Raw genomic sequence first — 24,079 nt, 5'->3', positions numbered from 1 at the left:
TTCTGCTTCCAGATACTACTGTACTAATTCCCTACATTTGGGTGAATTGCTGCTCACAGTGTGCATGTCTGCAAGAATTTCTGCTTCATTTTTAGGGGAGAGGCCACAACTTAGACCAGCCCTTTCACAGATTCTCTGTGTATTCAGAAAGGCTCCCTACCACCTTCCACTCCCACTCAGCCACCTTATGAAAAATTAAATATATAAACTCCCAAAACAACTACACTTCAAATCTCTGCTGGCTGACCTCTGTGAAAACTCCATTTTGCAAACAACTTGCTTTTCTCTATAACTGGAAATTTTCTGTTTGCAAGAATGCAGGTAGGGCTGTTGTAGTACCAGCACTGTGCACCAGAGCTGTGTTATCCCCCAGTGACAGGTGTAGAAACCTGCATACAAGCCTAAGAACACAAAATGCTGAAGTACAAACAACACACATCCACCCCCAATTTTAATAAAATCTGCAAAAGCAGTCCATCAGGCTGTTTTGATAGCAGCTGGCTGATGTCTATGATTTGTTTTACATCTCCTGAGAGACTTCGTGTCAACCTGTGAATTTTATTTATGAATATATGCATTAGATCTCACAAGAAATCCAGTGAATAAAAATTTCACATTCATGAAGAACCGTTCAACCTTGTGAAGTGCTGGTTTGAATGGAGTTTCACTCTCTACCTTGTTTATACTTTACCAGAAACAGCTGACTGCACTTCAAACATTGCTCTGCAGTACGGTACCCGTGTTGCAAAAACAAAAGGATTTCAGGGCTCTGCTATGTACAGTCATTTCAAACCACAGGAATAAATGTCTTCATGCTTTGCTATTTCTCTGCTAAAGAAAGAGCCTGAAGTACATACATTGTCATGGCTCAGCATGGCTCCTTTGGGCTTCCCAGTTGTCCCAGAGGTGTATATCAGCACACAGCATTGATTGGGCTTTTGAGAGTTAATAATATCATCCAGAGTAGCATCAGATATGTCACGCCCCAGCTCCAGGAACTCCTCCATCTAGAACATGTAAGAGAAAATACAGGATATCAAGTGGCTTGTTATGAATTGATACAGTGCTGCATCTTTCCCCTCCCAAAAGTGGCAGAACAGTTCAGTGCCTTGTTTGAACCTGTATCCAAGGCAAGTTTCCCCTGATCTTGCCTATGTAACAAATATGGTAAGTCTAGCTTAGACCTTAATGTGTGAATTGCAAACAGACTGTGCTGTCATGAGCCTTTTCAATGCCTAAGAAGGGAACAGTAATACTATTCCTCCTCCAATGTGGATATAGGGATCACTCATGGAGGCTAAAATTCTGCTACTGTCTCACACTGTAAGAATGATTTTGAGTCTTATTTAAAGGAAGCTGGATGCAACATTTTTAGGTAAGTGCACACTTGTGCCCTCTCATATATAATTCATTGTACTCTATATAAATATATCTATAAAGCAACTGGATGAAAGCTTCTCTGCAAAAGCATCATTATTTAGATGTGGGAATGCTAGCCCAAATTATCTGCTATTTTATAGGAAACAGAGCATATGATGCTGGTCACAACTTCCATTCAAATTTGGCTCTTTCTAGAGTGAGATAAACCTTTTATGACACTGGGCTTTTGTGCCACACAAATCTGCCCAGAAGAATCCTGAGCCTGATCCTCTGTATTATATTGGTTGCTCCTTCCTTTGCACACCCCTGCTCTGCTGCTAAGTGCACCACTGATTTCAAAGTTAATTGAAATTTAAAAGAAAATCAATAACCAAACTGCCAGTTTGCCATTGCAATCACGTGGTTGCTGCTGTGCTACAGAACTGTGCTATTTAAATGCAAGGTGCAGCACCCCCATTTTCCCATGATTTCTTGGAGCTCTATCTAGGACCACAAAGCAGAGATGGGGATGAGCTGAAGGACAGCAGAGGTAAGAACGGAGAGCCTGTGCTTGAGGGGAGTTCATTGCTTCTTTCAGACCTCTGCCATTGCTACTAAGGTTACAACAGTCAGCCTCTGCTGCCCCTTGACTGCCTTCTCTGAGGTGGCAAGGCTGTCCTAAGGATCATTCAGCAGTTTTACACTTCCTTCCAACAACCACATGCCTGAAAAGAGAGGCTGTAACTGCACAGCTCCGCAGCAAGCAGAGATTTGTCCCATTCCATCCCTCCCCATGGAATGTGGCAGCATCAATCTCCCAAGCTCCTGCAAAGTGTGGCGGTGCCAAGGATGTAGTTTCCCCCCATTTTCCTGACCTTAGTGTATTCTCCCCCCGGAATGCATCGATCCCTGTGAATGTGTTGCCCAGGCTTTGTTTACCGAGCAGGACCCGCCCCAGACGGTGTCAAACAGTCCCACACACACAGGTCTGACTTTGCCTTTGCCTTCTGGAAAGAGGCTCTGCCCTCGCTGCAGCAGCCCCTCGTCACACGGGAGCTGTCACCCTGCCCCACAACCCCCTCTTATCAAACCCCCCGTGGGCTGGGGGGTTTGCTCTGCATCAACCCGAACCAACAGTCATTTCTGCCTCTGGTCATCTGGTCTCTAATTTTCCCTCTAGATGACATAAACTATGGCAGCTGTCACACACTCTCAGAGCTCCCCTGCTCTGCTGAGAACACACCCAGCACAGCACTGGAACAGGGCTGCTGGAAAACACAGCAGTTCTCAGGCATTTGGGGGTTCAGCAAGCTGTTCAAGAAGTAAATGCTAGCACTTAATCTTTTTACTAAGAAATATAAATAGTAAGATCATCTTTGTAGTATTTTTTTTATTGTACCAAGATGCTCCATACCAGTATGTACAGTATTGGAACAGTAATTGTTTATTATTAACTTCTATGCAAGGTCAGAAGACTTTTTTTCTTATCAGATTATCAAAATTGCAAATATTTTAAAATAGTTCTGTACTGTTCACTCTTCATTAATATATTTTTCCACAGTCGAAGTTTTTTAGCCTAAAATCTGATCATCCATAGTCAACTTAAAATATGGATTTTTTTTATTCTTATTGCTTAAGAATTACTTATTTTCAAAATATTTTGTAATAACACATTTCCAAAAACCTGCTTTGCTTCAAGCCCTCATACTTCCTAAAGGCTGAACTTCTACCACTCAGAAATTTCTCATCCTGGTTTTGTCTTTTTTTTCTTTTATTTTTAACATGTAATAGGAATATTCTACATGTACTAAGAAAATGTGCTGCTTTGTGCAGTCCATAGTCATTTCTCTTCACTTGTTGCCTATCACCAGAAATATTTGGTGCAGACAAAATGCAACTATCATCTGTAAAAGAACAAGCATTCTCTGTTCTTGGATTCAGTGTAACTCACCACAATTCAGTTTTCACCAGGGGACAACTTTTATTTTTAACCATTTGTGAGTACACATTCCCACCTGAATAGGTGGGGATAATAGGTGTTTTAACAGACCAGTCAAGTTAAAGACCAAGAGGACACAAGACAGAGAGTTAAGCAAGGTATCGCTAATTTTAAATGTGAAGTATCAAACATGAAGTTACAGGTAAATTAAACAGAAAAAAGCTGATGAAGCTTTTGAACGTGTCTGCTGGAATGCAGCAATGCATTCTAAATGACACTGTGCTGACAAAGCATAGTAGAAATGTCTCAAATAAATAATACCCCCCGAATTGTAAGTCTGTTCTAGCACTCACATACCGTATATAAATTTGGATGTGTCTCTGGAAGGGAGTCCTTATATAGCACAACAGCTTTCAAGTGTGGCAAGCGATCCCAGATCTGTTGGATTTTTTAAGACAAATTTATTATTTATTATTCATATCTTGCGTGGGCTGTTTTTCCCCACTAAAATACTGCCAAACTGTAATGGCTTGACAGGCACAAACCCCCTCCTCTTTCCCTCCACCCCCAAACATTCTCCCCTGAACTCACCCGCAGTTAGCTCAGCTAGAGGCGGGGGAAGGAGGAGGGGACTACACAGTCTGCACAGTCTGCTCTAGAAAATCTGGTTTCAGTCAAAGAGAATAAAAAAACCCGAAAATTACACCCAAAATGGCTCCTCAGCATCCTTTCTCACAGTGCACAACAGGGCACATCAAGGAGCTGTGTAGATCAAGCCGGAAGCTGACCCCAACTGCTGTGGTTTGCGACAAAGTCCCTCAGCAAAAACTGGTGTTCAGGTGCTAAAAAAAGTTCTACTTCCTCAAGGAAAAAAGGAAATGGAGCCATATGGACAGTGTAAGGATACATGAGGACATAAAGCCACAGGCAGACAGGCTGCTGCTGTCAGGAGCTCTTTGTGTGCTTTGCATGGCCTGCAGAAAACATTCATTTCACTCCACTCCCTGGGCCCCCCTGCCTCACTGACCACATTTGGAGCTGCACCTGTGCCAATACAAAAGCAGTGGACTGATGGCAGCCATTGTGTGCACATTATTAGAAGGACAGCAAGTGAAATGGTGTGTTATCATTTCAGCCTTGGGTTCTTCCAGGAAAAAAATGTTTTGAAAAACCCTCTGTTTTTTTCTAAACTTTAAAAATTTTAGAATTTTTCTAAAAACCTGTCTTCCTACAAATCACATATAAAACAGAGCCACAAAATACAAAGTAATTAATACAAATACAAAGTAATTAATGCATAACATATATCAAATACATCTGAAAAACCCCCACTCTGTGGCAGGTACATGTTTTTGGCAGAAAACTCCATTATGAAGGGCCCCCTTGCTTCAGCAAACTGCAATTTGGTGCAAGTTTGATGGGTCATCTCCAGCCAGGGGCCTCCCTCAACACCTGACAGACAGATAAGCCCTTCCCAGGTTGCTGCCTGTGCTCCTGGGCTCCTCCCCAAGTCCTGCAACCAGGATCCTTTTGTTAAATTGGTCTTTCCCTCTGGCACCGCTGCTGAAACCCAGTCACGGCTGCTCAAGGGTCGTGTCAAAACTGTGACTGGTCACCTAAAGAGGCTCCTGCTCCTTTCTCACCAAGGTCTGTCTCATTTAACCATCACACTATTTAACCATCATGCCACCAAAGTGCAGTAACTCGACAGCCTTAATGGCTACTATGACAAGATAAGGCAAGCAGGATGAGATGATACCTTGGAAAGGGAATCCTGAACACTGGCACACTTCATATTTGAATTGCAGGCCTTTACAAATCTGCAATTACAGAGTGTAATCTCTTCATTCCAGTGGGCTGTGCTTTGCAAAAGAGAAGCAGGCGGTGATAGTATAACCATGGGATCAAAAGGTGAGTTTTTCCAAGGAAATCTGCAGTGAACCACCCAGTGAGCTCTGCTGGAGCCACAGACACTGGAGAGGACAGGGCAGCAAGGCACCCACGAGCTCAAGTACCAGATACTGGATTTCTGAGTAAGAACACTCCCATAAAAGGTTCCATGATACAGAGAGTGTATATGGTGTTTGGGACCAACACAGCATCAAGAAATGAAAAAATTATGGCTTTTCAGCAACCCTTCAGCCACCTCATACCTGCATTATCTTGTCCAGTTGTTTCTGATTTTCCACAACCATGATATTGGTTTTGCTGTCATGAGCAATGTAGTGACAGGCCTCTGGAGAATTGGTTGTGTATATTCCTGTGACAATTCCTCTGAATCAAAAAATTTATATATACATATATAAGAACATATATTTTTATACATACACACACATATACATGCACTTAGTATCAAAAAAGAGTAATAATCAAGGATCAGATGAAAGCTGAAAGGGTATGAAGATGTGGAAGCAAACACAGCACAGCTCTCATTTGTTTCATGTATCCAGATACAGATATTTATCTAAATCTCTGATTTATGCACATTGCAAAAACTAATCTCTGAACTCTATTCAGTAGAAGGTGCTGTAGGCTGGGATTCAGTGTTTTAACCCATTTGAGGCTACTCAAGAGTCAGCTCAGGAAGTTGTAGAAAATCCCCAGTCACGTCCCCTTCCTATTCAAGCTGTACACAGGTACCAATTTGGATTTCATTGGCACAGAACAGCTTAAGAAGTAAAACCCAAATTGTGTGAACAGGTATCAGGACAGAAGGAATCAGGCTGGCCAATATTCATATGTTACTTCATCTCCTTGAACATATCTTGCTGTAGACAAATATCATTAATATAAAACTGTGAGTCTCATCTGTTTCCCACATCTTCCAGTGATAAGACACTGTACAACAGCTTCTGTCACAGTTAAGCCCACAGCAAACAGGATCAACTTAGGAGTGTCTGGACTATTTCAGATAAGAGACTCCAGCAGGTCACTGAACATGCTAATCAGTAGCAACACAACTTCCAAAATATGACAGCAAATACTTATTTGCTGCATTTCCACCTCTAGCAAAACAGAAATCCCCAAAGCCCCTTCAAAATCAACACCCCCCAAAAAAATCTTACCCAGCAAAAACAGCTCCAACAGCCGAGATGAACCATTCTGGAGAATTAAATCCAAGGATTGCTACGCTGTGGAATCGTTCAAGGCCGAGCTTAAAAATAATAAGCATGAGGTTATATAATGTAGGCACTCTGGAGAGGAACATCCACACAAATATAAACTTTGGAAACTTCTGATTTATTATTGCAGTATTGACAAGGCATGTCCACACAGCTCTGTGCTGGTATCCACAGCAAACCCAGTATTTATCAGCAGTAACATGATGTAACTTTTCCACTGCCTTCCCCTGGCTGGTTGAGCTCTGCTGCCCAGAAAGGCCTGAAACCCAGAACACTTCAATATGAACGAGACATAATGAGTACCAATATTACCCTATGCTTAGAAGGCTTTAGAAATTGTGTTTATCTCACCAAATTCATGATAGTACTGCTTTCCCCTATTTTTCTGTTTTTAATCTCAAGGGCCTCGTGCTGAGCTCGGTGCCCACATCCCAGTGAGCAAGTGTAACACAGCAGCTCTTCCCTTGCAGCAGTGTTATCTCTGACCAAAACCCATTTTCATCATTATTTCAATAAGGAATACGACTACTGATCTTCAAGTAATGGGGAAAGCCTCTTATAGTGTGGATTTTGGGGTTTTTCTGTTCATTTGTTTTTTGGGTTTTTTTAAAGGACACAAAGGGAGAAAATGAAATGGCTTTGTTTCCTGTACCTACCTTCAAGAAGCTCTTGGCTGCTTTCCTGGAGAGGCAATAATACTCTGAAAAAGTTATTTTCTCCCACTTTCCATTCTTTTTGCTGGCCAAAGCATTAAGGGACCCGTATTTTTCCAGGCTCTCCTTGAACATCTGATGAACTGTTATGGGAGTCTGTGGACATGAGTTATCTATTCTCAGTCTGACTCTGCCATCAGCAAGGGAAGTCCACAGGGACTCTGGAAGGTAAAGCACTATTGTCAAGGTATTCTATCATTGAAAAATACCATGTGACTGTGTACCAGAGGACAAGAGAGCTGAATAAAGACCACAGGACCAAGCACAACTCTGGCACTTCTCACCTTCCGAGAGAAGGACTTCCCAATTTTCTTTCTATCATATACACCACATAGAAGGAGAAATCTTCCTCTGTTACACTTTGATCTGCATCTTGAACAGAAGTGCCACTGGACAGAATTACACTGATCTTCTGTCACAGACACCCCCCCAGTTCCAGAGCAGCGTCTGCCGGTGCTCAGCCCTGCAGTTGCCCCTGTGCAGTGGAGTAGTCAATGAATCAGAAGGTTACAGAGATCCAAAAGATCTGAAACCTCTAACCCTACTCAGTATCCAAGCCCCTTTTGCTTGTTGTAACTCTTCCCTCTCTCCTTCCCGTCCACCTCTTCTCCCTCATCCTGCCTCTGTTCCCCACTACTTCCCACAGTTTTTTCCTTGGTCATCTGCCCCATGTTCCAATCTGTATATCCACTCCACCCACTCCTGTCTTGCCCTGTTTCCATGTCATTTTTCATCTTTTCCTGCTCTTGTCTTCCTCACCCTGCCTTTCTACCATCCACTTTTTTGTCCCTGTATTTGTCCTCCCCTTCCTTGCCAGGACACAGAGAAAGAGCACCAACAAATGTCACTTGGCTCTCACCACTGGTTCCAAGGACTTCACAAGAAATATCTCTCTCAAAGACTTTACTTGGCTCTTGCAAAGCCAGCAAAAGGTTGAGTATAAATACACTCCTTAGAGAATCTAGGGGTTAGCAAGTTGGCAAAATTCAGGTGAATTCTCACAAGGAAAGCACAAACCCTCCCACGACTCCCCTGTCAAACAGTTCCCATACTTCTCAACAAAACAGTACAAGAACATTGTAAGAACAACATTTTTTTCTTTAGATTCATGTTCATAAATGAAGAAATAATTTTAGCATAAACATAAATATATATATATTCTAGAGTGAGCTGATGAAAAAATTTCAAAGTGCTTAGGCTTGTCAGAATTGAGTGTAACAGAAAATAGGACTTTTTGAAGTTCCTGCTAGAAGTTAATAAGCATGATTGTCTTTTACTACTCTTATGGAAAGCAAAAACTGTGAGAAAGCTCAGACAGCATCTGTGCTGTTTCCTGGAACCCCAGTGGCTGAAAAAAGGCCATTCTGGAGCGTTCAAAAGTCCAACATCCCTGCCAATGCTATTCCTCTTGTTGCTTCACGGGGAAACCACCTCTCTGAGCATTTCTGGCACCATGTGAACACATCAACCACAGCTGGATCCACAGGAGCTCTTCAGGACACACTTGCAGCCTCCCTAAGCCAGGGAGCTTGTCTGTGCACAGACAACCAGAGGCACAGCAAGCTGCTGCAGGCTCACAAACATCGTGTTCCATTCCTGCCCCTGGCTGGCAGATTTGCATTTGTTCTCTTGACAAACAGAAGGTGTTAATGACAGCAATAAATACAAATAAAGCTGCTTCATCTCCCTGTGCCTTCGTTTGCTCATGTGCAAATTGCATATAATGATTTTCAAAACATAGGTGTGGAGCTTTGCTTAGCTCAGTGGAGAAAGGGCAGCGTACATCCAGATAGTTTGGAAAACAAGGAGCTGTGAAGGATTTTAGGTTACAGACAGACTTTAGCCAAGTGTAAACAGTATCACCCAATAAATATTTTATGAGCTGAGGAGGCAAAGCAGGTGTTACTGCACTTAACCCCAATCCTGGTGTGGAGCTGTTGTTAATCCAAATGCTTGTTTTCTGCAGTGACACACCACAGCCCAGATGAAAAACTCTATATATAGATGTTCTGGCTTCTAAACCACCCGAGGGGGCAGGGATTGCAGATGTGTGTGGGCACAGAGAGGTGACTGCCCTGTTGAAAACAAAATTGTACCATACAGAGCTAAAATACAACATTCTGGTTCATGTACTATAACTAAATGCTCTGCAAGGGACGTGAAAATATTAGCAACATTCCTAAATGAACATTACAAAAGTTGCATGATTACTGTCTTTTCACTGCAGAGGTGCAGTAGACAACAAACAGAACACTTTCCAGAGAAGAGTGAAAATCATCCATCAAATCAATGAAATATCTATACATAGAAACAAAAAATGTCCTTGGAAACTAGGTTTCCTTCTGCTTTTCTTTATGCAGGTTTTTACGGTGTCAAAAAGGCACCTTTGATTCCCACCAAACATTAAGAACAGAATCAGTTTCAGAGACTCTGTGCATCACCTTAATAATACACAAGCTATACTGCAAATGAATATAAACCTAAATGGCCATTCAGTGTTTGCTTTTGCAGGTAGAATTTATCTCAAAACAGTCCTGAGATCTAGATATAAGCCAAATAATTCTAAAAATCCAATTATTCTGTCCCATAGAGTCAGTAAAACCAGCAGAACATGAACAATATATTCCTCTGTCAGTTTGCAGAGGGTTTTTGAGCAGAGGGCTCATTCTTCTCAGAAAGAGCCTGGGAAGGAATGCCTGGCAAAATACTCCACGGCCAAATTCCATGATCAGATACCTTTTCCATGTTTCACTGTCTCCACTGCTGAAGGAAGAGATGGCCTGGAGTAGTCTCATAGTTATATAGTTACACTTATAACAGGAGGGCTCGACTGCAGTTTGTCTTGGGAATCGCTCTAGGGAAAGCTGATCTAAATACTTGGGATTTTAGGTGTGCAGTTTTCCCATTAATGTGTAAATTTTCAACAACAAACTTTACAGGAGAAAAAAAGTAGTTAAGAACCACTTAAAAGACACACTGAAAGTTTTCAACTCATTTTTCACGATACAATCCTAAACTTATGAACCATTTACATGTGAATACTGATTTATAAAAGTACATTTGTTACTCAGATATTTTCTTTCAAGTCCGAAATGATGCACGACATAAACACATTACAATTGTTGTATTTTTATCAGCCAGTTTATTCCTTCCATCATGTATGATATAAGAGTTCTGACACAGTACAGGCTGTCTTTCCTAGCCCAGATACCAAAAATGACTTTAAACAGACAAACAAATAGCAAGTCCATATTTATTTATTTATTCATGAATAATCAGTCTGGCTGAAACTGCTGGGCCTCTGGGATGTATAAAGGAAACTGTGTACTAGTTAAAAAAAAAAGAAAATTAAAAGAGAAATACACTAATCCTACAGTTTAAAGCTAATATAATCGATGAAACTTTCTCTCTGTTCACTAATATCCTGGTGACAGAAAGGATCTGAGAATGTAAATAAATTCTGATGTTTCTGGAAGAACAGCTCTGAGAGCCACACAAAACACAAGAGAACCAAGGTCACCTTTCAGGCAGGTAAACAAACAGGCTGCTGGAGGAGCAGCCCTGCTGCATGACCTGAGGAGCTCCGAGTGATATTCCATGGATGTGCCCCGAGAAGCAGGAACTAAACCAATAATTTAACTTCTGCTTGAAAGTGAATCAGATTTAACTCACAAAACAGTGTCTTGATTATATGCCAGCTGCTGCAAAACATCCCTCTGCCCTAATGAGGAGAGCAGGAATTCAGCTCTTTGCTGGAGGCATTCCTGACAGTCATCATCCCAGATTCCACAGCCATGATGCCATCACATTCTGCTGACAACACAAATGCATCATTCCTCCTCTCACCCACTATTTTTTTGCTTTTCTTCAAGATATCTGTGACCCTAAGAGATTAATTCCTTAAGCTGAGTAAATTAATTTCTTTAAAAGCTGAGTACACACGGGTTGGAGTTCAAGAGCTTGGTATCTGTGTCAACAGACAGGTATTTGTGCCAACAAACAGACTAAACACAAGTACAGAACTCTGGAATTGAAAGTGAACCTGAAAGTATCAGCCAGACTATATACACAGTGATTCTTCTAATAAAATACAGAAACCAGCTTCCTGTTGCTTGCCTTGCCACAGCTGGGGGAGGAAAAGGGTTTTCTGCTACATTACCAGTTTTCCACAACAAACATGTAATCTTACACTGTCAAACAGGAAAGACTGAATAAATAGAGGAAATCTTTTTCAATTGGCCAAAACACACGAAAATATTTCAGTTCATGGATACCTATGCCTTTTCCACTGGAGGAAAAGGGAACACTTATTAATTGCAATAAAATATACTGCTCTTCACAGCAGTGAACTCCTGCAAGTGTGGATCAGAGAAATTAGATATCCTGCAAAGAATCCTCTCTGAGCTGACGTGGAGGGAGTGGTGCATCAGGGCAAGGACAAAATAAGCCTCATAACAACCCTGACGCTTCTAAAACTGATTACGATGCACCAAAATGGAACGTGTGGAGGGTGTAATCAGGAGGAAACATCAGCACAGAAACATTGCCCAGGCATGCAGGCATGGAAAGTCAAAACTCAGAACTGGGATTGGTGAGTGATGGGAAGAGCCACAAGAAGGGCTTCTACAGGCACACAAGGAGAACCAGGGACATCATGGGTGTCTTGCTGACACAGGACACGCAAGGGGCTGAGGCTCCCAGTGCCTTTTCACCCCAGTGTTTACTGGCAGGATCAGGCTCCCTGGGTTTCCATGCCTAGGGACAGGTGAGGTGTTTTACCTACAGCAGAAAAAAATCAAATAGGGACCACTTGCACAAACTGGACACATACAGAAGTGTTGATGGGACTGCATGAGATGCTTCAGAGTGGACACTGAGAAACCAGGTCAAAGCCATTGCTCCCTGCCATTGAAAAGGCACAGCAATTTGGAAAGGTCCCCATGACAGTGAAAAAGGCAAATGTCACATCTGTCTTCAAAAAGCAGGAGAAAGAGGACTCAGATAACTAAAGGCCAATCAACCTCACCTCAGTCCTACAGAAACCTCACCTTGGTCCTACAGAAACCTCACCTTGGTCTACAGAAAGGCTGTAGAACAAACTCTCCTAGAAATCATTTTGGGCTATAAAATGGTCACTGAGACCAGCCAGAATGGACAGACCTGATCTGGCCTTGGGAAATCTAACCCAACCACCTTCCAAGATGAGTTGACTGGCTCTGACACGGTGAGAGCAGTGGAATGTTGTTCACTTTTTACCTTTAACAAGGTCTTTAACAAGTCCTACATAGCTCAGCATGGAAGGTTTGAACCAGGTGCAGTTGGAGGAGCAGGTGGACAAAAAACTGGCAGGATAACTAGTCTTCAAGAACCATGGTCAACAATTCCAAGTGCAGCCAGAAGTCATTACAAGTGACATTCTTCAGAGGTTACTCCTGAGAACAACACTGTTCAGTGATGGCACTGCTGTCCTGGACAACAGAGAGAACACTCACAGCTTCAGAGAAGACCCCAAACTTGAGGAACTGACCAGTGTGACAATCCATCCAGAGGGACCTCAGCACACCAAAGAACGGGCTGACACAACCTCAGAGCTCCACTAGGGTGAACAAAAGTCTTGCACTCTGGGCAGGACAACCCAATGCCCCAGCAGGGACCGGATGGCAGCTCAGCAGGACAAACCCTGTGGCTCCTGGGGGACAGGCTGGATGTCCCGATGGAGATGAGGGCTGACTGCATCCCAGCTGCACTGGCAGGATTAGAGCCAGCTGATCAAGGAAGGTGATGGTTTCCCCTGCTCAGCACTCCTGAGGGTGCACCTGAAGCAGGGAGCAGCTCTGGAAGCCCCAGTGCAAGAGAGATCCTGACAAACTGACATAAGCCCAGGACAGGGATTCCCAGGGGTCAGGGGCCTGGAACACACCATGTAGGAGAAGCCCCTGTAGGAACTGGGTTCCTCCAATCTGGAGAAGAGAAAGAATGAATCTCCCTGCTGCCTGCCACAGACCAAAGAGGGTGCTGCAAGGAAAACAGATTCTTCTCAGAGGCACCCAGCAGAAGAACAAGAGGCAATGGACATGAGCTGCAGCAAGGAAAACTCTTGCTGGATCAAGAAAAGTTATTTCCCAATGTAGGTGACTCAGCTTAAGAAGAGGGATCGAGAGGCTGTGGAATTTCCATCCCTGGAGGTTTTCAAAACTCAGCTGAGCAAAGCCACAAGCCCTCCTATGAGCAGAGATGGACTAGTTGCCCTCCAGTGGTCTTTTGCAACATAAATTACTTTGTGATTCCACCAGTATAAAGCCAGCACAAATGAGTTCTCTTCTAAGTCAATATAATGGTTTTAAGTCAATATAATGCTTGCTGCCATCACTAAGGGTACTCTGGATTTACAGATGCATTAGAAAACCCCAAATCTGGCCTGCATCCACAGTAATGAGCTTCTATACATTGGTGGAAAGGAATGGGGAAAAAATTCCAGAACAATCTGCAGTCCTCACTGAACAAATTTAGTCCTGAGGTTGCAGAACGTATCAATTATAAAGCGAGAAAGACAGTTCTGCACAACTAGAAAACATCAGAATCTCCTCCTTTTCTCTTTATATACAATGTAGACCCACTGAAATTAGACACTGACCTTCCTTCTCATGAAAGATTATTTGGGAGAAGTGTTTGAAATTCAGTCCTCACTTTCCCACTCCATATCTGCAGAGCAGTGTGATGTGTCCAAGTCAAACACTGCTTCTCATTTAAATGGATAACAAGCAGTGCCACAGATTCTCAAAGTCAAATAAAAGACAAAGTCTAACAAACTGTAAGCTCCTGATTCATCAACTTAGAAGATCTAAACAGCAATAAAGGAACTGCTTAATTAAAATGGATGAGGTGTCACTTGTGTTTGCAAGGAAATTATGACGGAACAGCTGGAATGGCTTCTCCCCTCATTGTTCTCCTCACCTTTGTGGCAGAGCTGTGGTCACCTCTGCAGGAGTGGCTGCATGGCATGTGCATTCCTTCCTGAGCATATTTCTCTAAACTGCAGCCAGCAGCAACCTCTGGGAGGAAGGCAGGGTAGGTACTGTCAGCAGTAACCAGAGTCCCAGATAAATTCTTAGAAAAATAGGTCAGAGCCTTCCTGAGCACACAAGTACTCTGCAGAATCACAGCCTCGGTAATAATCTAAATATAGAATGTGTGCCTCAAATAGTTCCACAAATACCCTGAAAATTGGAAACCAGAAATTAGTTATCACCTTTATCCATCCAAATTTATTTCCTGCTTCCTGAAAGAACAAAAAGCATAGAGCTGGCAGGTCAATTTTGGGAATGAATCTACTGTGTCTCAAAGATCTACTGTGTCTCTTTTAAAAAACAAAGATATATCCATACAGGTATGTATTTATACATGTGTATAAAATCTGCATGGGAGATTCCTACATAGATCTGATATCTATGCAGTCATTGCTCCAATTGTCTCTAAGAACAAATATTCTGGTTAAATGAGCACATTTAGATACCAGTAGCAGCCTCACCAAGGCAACAGGGAGCTCTCTCAGGACAGCAAACCTTGCAAGGAACCTCACAAAGTTCTGCTAACAAAGCTCCTTTAATCCTCCCCAGGTGACAGCTGGGGAACAGGCTGTGATGCCAAAGGTAACACAATTTGTGTGATTTAAAATGGGATCAGTCTGTTTTTCATTCTTATCTGGCCACTGCCTCAAATACAGACAAAAACTGGGAGAAACTATTGAATCCATGCAAATTTACAGCTTCTGAAAGTTTTTCAGCTGCCCAGACTCACTTCAATTTTATTTTTGGTTTTTTCTCTCCTTATCCCAGCCCTGAAAAATTATCAGTCGTAACCTGCTAGAATAGAAATACAAATTACATTCAAAAAGAATTCAAAAAAGAGCTCAAATGTCCAAGGATCACCTTTGACAGGCTCACCTGCTGGCTCTGTGCCTTCACCCTGGGTCTCCTCCAAACGGGGCAGTGAATCTCTGCAGACACTCTGGGCATCTGGAAAGCTTCTAAAAGAAAATATAACTATTAAAAAGTTATCCAGGAGTGCTAGTGGGATCCAACGCAATCAACACAATGGTTTGAAGTGGAAATAAAAACACAGCTTCCAAACACTTCAAAATACAAACTGGTAAAAACAGGAAGCTCAGAGGTACCAAGAACCTTTTGACTCTGTTGCAAGCTCCACTAAAACCCAGTTAAACAGGGAAATGCCTTCAAACTCAGGATGACATTCCTTATTTCATACTTTTGGGTTCAACATCATGGAATACACCAGATGAAGGCAATTTTGAACCTCCCCAGAGAGGCCATGAACCCTGCAAGTACGAAGAACATCAATTTTAACCCTGATCATACTGCCCCTGTACTGATATCACAACACCTTGGAAGTTGCCACTGTTGGTATCTGTTGAAGCTCTGAGGTCAGGGGTTTTTTGGTTGTTTTTTTAAGGAAGAGAAGGCAATTCAGTTCCTAACAACAACAACAATAATAATAAAGTTTCTCAAAAACTTCCCTAACACAACAAATTATCATTAACACATGGATGACACTAACTTTTCCTGGCTTAAACAGACCAAGTTTAAAGCACAATACAAACTCCAACCCAAAAAGTCTGCAAAGAATTACGTGAACAAAATACCCAAACAATAACTAAGCATTTAGAAATGACTGACTGCACACAGCAATGAACTGCAGATTATTCATGAATAGCAGCATAAAGACCTTTTAATGTAGCTCATTTCATTTCAAGAACTAGTTAGGATTTCCTTCATTCCTCTCAACAGTAGAGTCCTGAGTGAAGCTCAGAAAGTCCTTCCCTTACACACTGTAATAAATTAACTCAAAATGTAGAAAAAGAAAGTTGAAACTATGCCCTTCCCAACTTTCAAATAAATAACAACTTCAAAAGCCATTTTCTACCCAGCAGTGTCAGGTACAAACAGCAGGACCAAACACCACACCAGACACCATTTCCTATCCCATATTAACAACTACACTTGTAAAACAGTTCTGTGTGGAACACTCCTAGAATTTATTATTGTTATTCACAATGAAATCATGCTTTAAAAATGCCTTAGCCACGCTGGGTCCCTTTCACAATGGTTTAGCAGACTTTGTAATTCTTCACCCATCAGAAGTGACAGTCCCAGTTCATTTCCTCCCTTCCTCCTCCTCCCCAGATTCCCGAGTCTCAGGTCACAAAAGCAGCCGAAGGAAACCGAGGAGTCATCACTAATCTTGCCTGTGAGGATATTTCCTCTCTTGTCAACAGGCATAATGGGACAAAACATGAAAGGGCTTGTCTGATAAGCAAAGAGGGGTCTGAAAATAGGCACTGGTTTGGTGAGGGCGAATGTTGATGAGAACCTGAGTAATTTAAATATAGAAGGGGATTATACTGCATTTTGAAAGGTAAGCCTGTGTCTGACACATGGTGACTTAATGAACTGGGACTGCAAAGAGAGAATGACAGACCAGGAAGAGATATTTGGGAATAAAACCAAAACAAAACACCTGAAATAACTTAAAAACATGTGTTTTATCTGCCGTCTCCAAACACTTGATAGTTCTTGAATTTTTTCCTATTTTACAGAAAAACTACATTTGATGTTTTGAAACCCAGTGAAATCTTTTCCTTTAAGTATCTTCTGAATAATAAAGCTTTTAAAATTTTTATTATTTTACAAAACAAACAAAACAAAGTCTTAGTCTAAAGATATGTGAACAATCCTTTTGAGGAAAAAAACTAGCAGAAAAGCCTTCTGAGGAAAACAGCTCTGCAGTAATGTACCAGAAGAGCCTCCTCTGAGGCTACTCAAAACTTTAATAAACATCATTAGTGACTTTTCCTAGATTAAGATCTCTTTAGTTTGCTTTAGTCTCAGCTGTTATAGGCTTCTGGTTCAGTTTATATTATGTTCCCTTTATAGAAAAATAACCAACCACCAAGTCTGAATTTCTGGATTCTTTCTGGTAATGCTTCACCAAGTAAAAGTTGTATGAGGAGCTCTACCCATCCAGCATGTTCATGAGTGTTACAGCTGGGAATACACATGCCTGGGAGCTGTTACCTCCCTCCATGGATTAAGGATCCATTTAAGAGTGAGGCTTTTTTTTGCCCTGAAAGAACAACTAAGAAATTTCCTCTTCCACCAACAATTTCCATGGATATTCAGAACCATCCCATCCCTTCTGAATGAACACATGTGGGTTTTGATGTCTTACCCTTTACCTTCTGTCAGGAGTTATTCCTTTAAAACTGAAGTAAAGCCCCCAGAAATGGTTGTGTTATTTGGAATTGTTCAAGACTGAACTGAGCAGAATTCAGAGGGACTGCCTGGCCCAAGCTTGCTGAGCACTCTGCAGCAAGGAGAGAATGCACTGCAGAACCCCAGCTCGGTGCTGAGATGCCTCAGCAAAGCCAGAATGCTTTGGAAATCTCGACTTGGGCTCCTAAATATTTTATTAAGACCGAGGTTCTGCATAAATTATTCAGTGTTCTTAGTGCGGGGCCAGCGTTTTCCAAAATCCAGCTACCAGTTTAGAAGTGGATTTTCCACGTCTGATTTCTGCCTTGGAAGTTTACAGTTCCAAAGGTAACACACAAAAACCTGCACAGATCCCACCCAGAGAGGATTTAACAGCGGAGGTCGCTGGAACGAGTCAATTAGAACAAACTGAGATCATGCTACAAAACCTTGATCAGCTAGAACTAAACAAACCATAGTTCTGCATGGCTCCATTAACAGGGGTGGGTTTTGAATGACAGCATTTCCTGATGTAATTTGGGATTTAATTTCAAGGTACCATTCCAGCAAACATGACCTCATTCAACACGCTCCCTTCACCTGAGACAGAGGCACAGAATTCTCAGGCTGCCTGGCTTACCCAGGGGTTTGGGGCCAAGCACAACCCACCTGCAGCTCCCACCACTGCCCTCTGCCAGCTGGGTGCTACTTCCCACTGGAGCTGTTCCCACACATCAGGCCAAGCTGGAAAGCAAGAATCTGAAAATTCCATATATTGGAACAACAAAGGGAAAGCTTCCCTTCCTTGAGTGTTTCCATGATTGTAATCACAGCTCTAGTGAGATTTATCTTTGCAAACCCATGCAAGCAAAGTGCGGGTGAGGTAAAATAATGAGTGATGGAAGTGACAGTCCTTCCTGCTGGGATGAGTCACCAGGAGCAAAGCATCCCATCTGGATTTGCTGGCACAGCAATTACTGGTTTTATCTAAGTGTTTTTGATAGCAGCCAGTGCATACAGTATCATTTCTTATTGTAACTACAGTAACTAAATGCCACAGCTAAAACCCTCCACTTTTATCGTTACAAAATGCTCTGCTGCCAATTACACACCAGAAAAGCTGTTTGTTCTGTTACCATAATGATGCTGAGTGATTAATGGCACTACTGACTGTGATACTAATTGCCATAGGTTTTTCTTTTGTTTTGTTTTAAGGGAATTTGGAATTAGCCTTTTCCTTCCACAGGCTCTATGTTTCCTTCTCTGCTAATTAGAATTTCTGCTTGCAACTCATACTCCAGGTCAAATACAGTCAGATATTTGCTGTCATCTAAATTCTTTCCTCACAGCAAAATTTTGAAAAAATACTAACATAAAACTGAAGTGAATCTATAAACTCAGCCTTTAATATGATAATAAACCAACGATTTCTATGGAGAAAATGTTGTACAGAAATTCTCACTTGAATAAGCCTTACAGGATACACTGGTTGTCCTGTGTAATTAGGTTAGAATCTTCTCTCTCAATTTAAAAAACTATGAAATTTAGGTTCTAGGGTATGATATATTTTGGCCTTAATTCTGCAGAGTGATTTCTAATGTCATGAATTGCACCAAGAGAATATGAACACTGTTTTGCAGCAGTCATATTATCATGAGATTTGAGGGGAAGCTATTCATTAAACAGATTATGTATAGTGGCAAATAAAAGACAGCTCATATTCTGTTTGTATTCCTATTTTTTTATCACTATTGTTCAACTCCTGTAACGTTGTCAATGTTAAGTTTTTACTCTACAGGGCTTATTAAACTTTTAAAAAATAAATCAGCTTTCTATAAACTTGCAAAAATAAACCAGTTATCAAACAGCTAGATATATAAATGGTTACTATAATATCCAGGTAAAGGTATTCCTTTAGACTTCAGCATATTTACTTATAACCCTTTACACACATATAGCAAGCCAAAGTACTTCTAAGTCTGGAAGTCACATTCACAGCTGCTCACAAAGGTTTAAACAAACATTTTTTAACTAAACCAGTCAGTAGCTCAGACTAAGCCTTCACCCAGAAGCCACATTCTCAGCTCCCAGACCTCTGCTGCTGGATTCAGGAGGATTGATACCATCTCCTCCTCCCTTCCTTGGTATTCCCATGCAGAGCTTTCTCCCATTACTCAGCTTCTCCACTCCCACCTTGCTCCTGGGTACTGTTGGACCACGTGTGTGAGCTCACCATGTACTGGAAGTATTTTTATTAATTAGCTATTTCTAATGGTTTAGTGTATGAGAAATGTTCACTGTTGAAGATTCTGCATTCCTAGTATACATTATCAGATAAGCTGGGGTTTATGTGAGACCTAATTTTAGAGGAACGGTATGTTCAAGGTGCAAGGCTCTGGCTCTGGTCAACCACGTCACTGCACTTCAGGCCCACTTAACTTCCCAAGTTTTTATTATAAAACTATTGCATGATCTTTGTGCTTTTGTCCCTTCAAAATAAACCACCCTGCAGACTGTCTGCAACAAAGAACACAGCCAATAACGGGGCAACGCTCAGTAACAGTGTCTGCTGAGCCCACACAATTTCCCTGTCACTTCCATGCTTTTTCCAAAAAGCAATCCCACTCAGCTGCTCCTGGGAGTGCTTTCACAGCCCTGCTTCCAGCCTCAGTGGCTCTCAGGAAGGCACAGGTGTGTTTTGCCCCTCACTGTGATGACCCAAAGCTCTGCAGCTCCTTCCTCTGCTTCGCTGTTCCTCCGAGCACATCATTTCCAGGCTCCCCTACCTCCAGGCTCATCCACGTGGCAGCAGCATTACTTCACAGTTCTTACAACACAGCCTCCACCTCATAATTAAACTCCTTTCTCTGCTTGCCTTGCCCAAAGAAGCATTTTGTAGGACACAGGTGTTTATCTTGGGCAGCAATGTGTGCAGAGCCCCATTTGCACGAGGACCTCCTTTCTCAAACACTTTTGTCGAACTGGCTTTCCTAACTATTAATCTGATTTAATACACAAAAAAATAGGCTGAAGTGGAAAATATGCATTTTCCCAAGAGGGAACTTTTCCATAAATTTTGTTTTAATCTTTCACTGCTTGCTTCTCCTGAGGATGACTTGGTGAGTTCCTCCTCTAAAATCCTACAGTTTGGTTGGTTGATTATTTAAGTAATCCACAATAAAGTGGACGATAAAACATCCTTCTTCCAATCGGTGTCTATCTTTGACTGTTTCATTCTTGGTGACAAGTGTCCTAAATATTTATCCCTGTTCCAACACTGAGAAATTCCCACCCCCCTCAGCTTTTGTTCCACGTTCTCTAGGACAACCCAGCTCCATACATTCCACCAGCCTTACTCTGCATCAGAGCTGCTTTGGGGAGTGTTTTGGGCCTACATCTGCACATTCTTAAGAACTTTTCATTGGGTGTTAGACATTTTCAACAGCTCATTGTGGCATTTGAATTCAAGATGGAATCATTAAGTATTCATCTGACAACTCTTCTGGCAGCAAAAAGCAAGGGCTTAAATTACCTATGGGTACCTCTGAAAGCTGTAATGATTCTGGCACTTTGCCTAGAAACTTCAGAAACCAAATATCTTCATCTGGATCCTGTTCATGAGAAACCCTTTTCCCATTCCCCCTGCATCCTGCAAGAGCCAAATCCAATATTTTAAAACAGAGCTCTGGGGACACATTGTAGGAGTGAGCCCGAGACAATAAATTTAGAATCACAGATCTGTCCTAGAGTTCTAGACAAAGGCAATAAAGTCACTCTGACTTGGATCAACACAGCACCACAGTTTTGACAGCTGAGCAGCTCAACAGAAATCTGTGACCAGCACAGGAATGGCCAAGCAGCAAATACTGCACCCCCAGACTCTGAGGAGCTGTCAGTTGTTACCCAAGACATTCTGAAGATGCTTTCTCATTTTTTTACAGCTTAAGGGAAAAAAAACCCCACAGTAATGACACACAACATTAGCTCTTTAAACCCTTAATTTCTATTACATTTAAATTCCTCCTATAAGAAGGAATAAAGAAGAGAGCCACAGGAGGTCCTCGTGGACAGAAGGACACTGCTGTCTGTGATGGCTGGTTACCTTATTTACTAATTACTCCTCTATTCAAATGAGGGCAATATTATAATACACTCCTTATTAATTCTATTTAAAATTTCCCTTTGCCCTCGAAGAACAGGTTAGATTTAGCTGCTAATTGGTTCTCATGCCCCTTATGAGACTCAAAAAGGGGGCCACAGATCAGCCCAGACACGTTCCTACTCTTGCAAAAGGGGTCAGCTGATTCCACAATCAGTTTGCTTTGCACAGTGCACAAGAAGCCAGTCTTTCCCAAATTACTCAGACAGCTTCTTCTCTCCCCAAGGTACATTTAAAAGCAAACCAAATGCTTAATAAAGAACAAAGTAGTAGAGATAAAGTCAGCAGCTGAGACCCGTTTTACCGTGTAACACACTTGGCACACACCTTCTAGGAGAACATCCTTACTTGCAAAAGAGAGAACTAAAATATTTTTTTCCCTCGTTAAGAATAAATATTCTCAAAAATCAGGTCAGTTATTTTGGTGACAGACCAGTTTTAGGGATAGCTGGGAACTATGTGCTTGAATAGGAAGAAAAGAACAATAAACCCAGGCTTTTTTATTCCACCCAAAAAGGCTCTATTCAGCAGTTGGGAGCGTACTACAACCCTTCCCTGACCTTGGGACGGATTTTCTGGCTCTGTTCTCCCCTGCACAGCAAAAACCCAGACCTGGAGCAGAAATCTTCCAGTAGCTGCCTCTGTCTGGCTGTTTGCAGGGAGTGCAGCACACTGAGGTCACAGAACTCATTATTTCATCTCTTCCTCAATTTTTAGGTCACACTGATTCAATTGCAGCCTTATAAAAGGTCTTTTTTAACTCTTTCCAGCTTGCTAGGATTTTATTCTCTTTATCTAGTCCTTTCTACCTGGAATCCTGCTTCCAGTACACAGGAAAAGGTATCTGAGTTTGCTACCTCACTTTAAACCACACCAGGTAAACAACACTACTTACCAGGATAACATGCCCTGACTTCTTCCAAAAAAATAACACAGAGGTTTTATGCCAAGGGCTTTGAATACATCATAAGTATTTGGAGTTCTAGTGTCTGTGATATTCTTTCACTAGAAATTCAAAAACAAACCGAATGCTCTACATCCTTCTAGTACAGGAAGTTTAAATTTCCTGTTTGCTGTGAATGCAAACCACTGTATATTTTTAAATTCTCCTCTAGCTTTTTTTTTCTTTAGCAAAGAAAACACAGAAACTTTTCTTTTTTACTTAAGCATGTCACAAATAGAGGCATGTGTGGACTAAAATAGAGGCATTATTACTGATTCAGCAAAATCCTTTCATGAGTCAGAGGGTACATGTGTCTATACTGATCACAAGTCAAATACTGTTTTATGATCTTTGGATGGATTAAACAGAAGATGACAATTCCTGTACTAACTGCATTAGGATTCCAGAGGCAACACCAACACATTCAAAACTTTTCAAAGATTTCTTCACTTATTCCTGTTCAGAAAACCTTAAATCTTTGGATTGCTCCTTATGATTCTTATGCAGGATTACAAAGCCCAGAACAGAAGAAACCATTATGACAGAAATTATCCCAACAATCCTTTACCTGAAAGGCTCAAGCAAATCTTCCAAGAGACATAACATGCAAGTTGTTGCCTAAAAAACTGTGAAGTTACATTTAACTTAACAGAAGACTAAGTATCATACAACAGTTCAGTCTCTGGGAATGAATAATTAGTACTTAGCAATCCTGACAAACTTCCAACAATCAGAAGCTAAAATATTCCCCGTGAGATGTCTTGCTCTGTTTTTAAAGTAAGTATTTCCAGAAACTCTAGAGATGGGCAGCTTTCTCTAACAGGAGACACCACTCCAGAGCAACAGGAACAAGAATGTTTTACTTTTGTGCTGCCTAGGACAGAAAGGAGACAGCAGCCAGTAGGATTATCTTACATGTAAAAGGCAATATAAGCATTAAAATAAACTGTTCTAAAATTCAGTTCTCTAAGAGATGGGTTACCTGGATAAGTTCTGTTGCCTTTTTGGGGGGGGAGATGGTCTATCACAAGGATCCATTATCATCTAAGGATTAGTCCCCCAAATCCAGAAGGGAAGAGACCTACTTCCATAGCTGCAGGTCGGGTATTTTTTTAAAGTCCATTCCAAATAGATTATGTGCATTGTAAGACATGCAGAGCAACCACTACTGAACTTCCAGAGTCTTCAGTGCCACTCTTACCATCAGAGACACAGCAGGGATGGCACAGGAGCACAGGCTGTCAGCTCTTCATTCCTGACTGCCTGGACTTTGCTGTTCTCTGGTATTTGAGGGTGCCTGTAACCTCACCTCATGGTAGAAAAGCCACTGACCACTGAACATTCTGAATCTTAAGACTCTACAAGTTGACCAGTATTTTCAGCTACTCTTCCACATTTTTGCTGTGAGCAGCTGAGCCCCGGGAGCTGAACAGCCCTGTCAGAACTGCTGGACACAAAGCCCTGCTGAGCCCACCCCGGGGCTAAAGAGCCTCTGTGCTGTAAAAGAAACACTCTCCAGCCAGAGATATGCCAAAAGGATACAAGCAACACAGCCCATACTGAAAGATGCTGTCAG

At 41.8% G+C, this 24,079-nt stretch overlaps 1 protein-coding gene across 7 annotated transcripts in view; it reads right to left on the bottom strand.

Annotated features, from left to right (window-relative positions):
• Positions 1-24,079, bottom strand: part of ACSBG1 (acyl-CoA synthetase bubblegum family member 1) — a 41,000-nt gene that overhangs the window by 8,813 nt on the left and 8,108 nt on the right. For 5 of the 7 annotated variants that reach the window (XM_017816770.1, XM_017816769.1, XM_017816773.1 and 2 more), the window contains 6 exons: positions 15,077-15,159; positions 7,077-7,294; positions 6,364-6,452; positions 5,452-5,572; positions 3,656-3,736; positions 858-1,007 (listed from right to left, as the gene is read on the bottom strand). In XM_017816770.1, coding sequence (XP_017672259.1) covers positions 858-1,007; positions 3,656-3,736; positions 5,452-5,572; positions 6,364-6,452; positions 7,077-7,208 — 573 coding nt within the window. In that variant the 5' untranslated portion in view covers positions 7,209-7,294; positions 15,077-15,159. Of the gene's footprint in view, positions 1-857; positions 1,008-3,655; positions 3,737-5,451; positions 5,573-6,363; positions 6,453-7,076; positions 7,295-14,087; positions 14,147-15,076; positions 15,160-24,079 lie in introns of those variants that run through there. The other 2 variants (XM_017816772.1, XM_017816774.1) reach the window with 2 other exon arrangements.

Source organism: Lepidothrix coronata, unplaced genomic scaffold (genome assembly GCF_001604755.1).
Source record: "Lepidothrix coronata isolate B3197 unplaced genomic scaffold, Lepidothrix_coronata-1.0 Scaffold58, whole genome shotgun sequence".
Classification (NCBI taxonomy): Eukaryota; Metazoa; Chordata; class Aves; order Passeriformes; family Pipridae; genus Lepidothrix; species Lepidothrix coronata.
The sequence above is the reverse complement of the archived record's forward strand: the minus strand, read 5'-3'. Positions and strand labels throughout refer to the sequence as shown.